This window comes from Penaeus vannamei, chromosome 43 (assembly GCF_042767895.1).
Source record: "Penaeus vannamei isolate JL-2024 chromosome 43, ASM4276789v1, whole genome shotgun sequence".
Classification (NCBI taxonomy): domain Eukaryota; kingdom Metazoa; phylum Arthropoda; class Malacostraca; order Decapoda; family Penaeidae; genus Penaeus; species Penaeus vannamei.
Window position 1 is genome coordinate 2,079,202 of NC_091591.1, and position 2,500 is coordinate 2,081,701.

General features: G+C 35.0%; 1 protein-coding gene across 1 annotated transcript in view; it reads left to right on the forward strand.

The window, feature by feature from the left end:
• Positions 1–2,500, forward strand: part of LOC113824036 (uncharacterized) — a gene marked incomplete at its 5' end in the record, with an annotated part of 64,380 nt that overhangs the window by 36,993 nt on the left and 24,887 nt on the right. Inside the window, 1 exon segment of the mRNA XM_070119088.1 lies at positions 1,212–1,362. Coding sequence (XP_069975189.1) covers positions 1,212–1,362 — 151 coding nt within the window.

A 2,500-nucleotide genomic window follows, 5' to 3' on the forward strand; every position in this document is an offset into this window, starting at 1 on the left:
TTATATATAATATCATTAGATTCAGAGAAAAATAACAGATAACGAACTTTGGCAAGGTGCCAAATACAAAACGCCGTAGCTCCGCCATTTTTTTATGAATCTTCGGTACTTCCCAACTCACGTAATTTTCATGCGATCCAAATGCAGTTTGTTGCTTTCACTAGAGCCTCGGCGTCCCATAGCCATGTAAAAGGCCGATTTTTGAATTTTTGCCTTAATCAAAAAATAATAATATTTTAATGCTGAAAAACGCATTCAAATATAGTTCTCTATGTCAAGCTGTCCCCCGCCAAAAAAAAAGGAAATTCAAAATTCGGCCTTTTACATGGCTATAGGCTAGAGTTGATCTAACACTAGCATTTTTGGGGGAATATTCTGTAAAGAGCTCTGATAGTTGGGATGTACCGAAGACATACCAAAAAAAAACAGCGATTTTTTTCCCAATGGGGGAGCAAAGTTAAAATTTATATATATAACGGAGCGCAATTCTTTACTCTATAGCATGCAAAAAGAATCAATCAGTTATCTCTAACCGATATTTTTTTATGATGTATAGAGTTGGGAAAGGTGGCCATTCTCAGGGACGGTCCCCTTAATTAAGTGCCTCCATATGTTATTTCCTTTTCTTTTTTTTTTTATTTCTAAAGTTAACTGCAATTCTCTGAGTTTAAGCTTTTTAGTTAACATGCAAAATTGTAGATTAGGTCTCATGAAAAGATAACAGTGGGTTATATATTCTTTTGTTACATGCACTTTAACAGGGGGGGGGGGGAGTTATGTACAATTTTGGCTATGTGAAATTTAACTTTATTTACTGCATATAGCTGTCAGGTGTAATTTGCCATATAGTTATACATGTACAACTTATATGCATATACACATGTACTGTTTGTAACTGTGTAATATTCAATTATTTTTATTCTGAAAGCAGTATCTAGTACTCTACTGCCATACATATAATCCTATAACAATTTATGAACTGAATACACTCACGTATACATGTACACGTGCACAGGCACTCTGCTATTCTGCTGTTAATATTTCTTATTTCTTGTATAATGGGATAAAAAAATATAAGATCAGTTCATACATGTTCCACCAAATTTGGTATTTGGCTCCTTGCTTTATCCTGAGACTGCCTACCCTTTCTGCCTTGTGACATACAGTGCTATATGAGACACTCCCATAATGCCCTAGTCCTGCCCACACAGGGATGCATGTTTGCCCATGGTCGTCGTGGATCAGCCCCGCTTCTTCAGCCAGAGGAACTGATGGGGGGGCTGAGAGGGGGAGCAGAAAGGCCTGACCAGTGGTACCTGTCAAGACGGAGGGGCTCAGCACCCTCACAGCAGCTCCATCCAGGTAGAAGAGAAAAGCCAGAACTATTTTCTGTTGCTTAGTCTGGATATTTTTTTTCCTTTTTTTTCTTTTGGCTTCTTATTAGAGTCAGTTGTGCTTATAAATAACTTGAAACCTTGACCCAAGAGGGTATATACAGTGAGTGCTTATATAAGCTTTGCTATTTTAAGAACACATAGTTTAAAAGAACAGTGATAGCAATTTAGGTTACACTGTCAAAGTTTAGGGTTCAGGTGATGTTATTTAATTTATAGCTGGTATTGAGGTTGTTTACAGTTATTTGGTAATGCTTTAGCAGAAAAAACTTTTGAAATCAACTAAGGTATTACTTAGCTGGAGAATTGAAGCATTCATAGTATTAAGCTCCATGGCACAACATGCCTAGGCAATTGAGTACTATTCAAATGTTCAGGAATTCAAGCCTTTCTAGTATCACAAGTGGTCAAGTGTTCATGCTGATGAAAATCTGTTACTAAAAAAGATTAAATCAAAATGTGGTGTTTATATAGTCTTGAAAGAATGTCAGAAAATCAAGCAAGAAAAACTGTGAATGTTTATGGCAGGAGATATATTCATATTATTTAAAAGGATATTTACATCAAAAGATAGAAAAAATTGCTTATGTCATTGTCATTTATTTATTCACAGTATGTGATGAAATGTCTGTCAGACATTATATTCTGTAGGAATCAGGGAGAGGGAGGAAGATGACATTTAAGGATCCACTGGATTATTATGAAATATACATTATTTTCAGGAATTCATGAAATAATGTTTCATGAGATATATTTAATTGTCTACCGAATTTCCTCCCATCTTTTTCTTGTCTGTCTAGCTTTTCCTTTCTCATCTTTTGGGGCCATATTGAGAAAGATAAAGAGATAAATTAAGGGTCTGATTGTAGTTTGTTTTAACTATTTAGGGGAAGAGATCCTGGAATTAGTTATGATTTAGATATTTGTTTCTGTATGGGATTGTTAACATATCTTTAGTATTGGCCAATAAAGCTAGAGAAAATTGAAGAGACAAAGACCTGTAATTTTCACAGTTTTTGATGAATTGATAATGCATATCAATTCCTTTTGAAGATGGTTTGTATCTTTCAGAATTTGTTAGATTTTATCTATAGCGCAATGTGGGT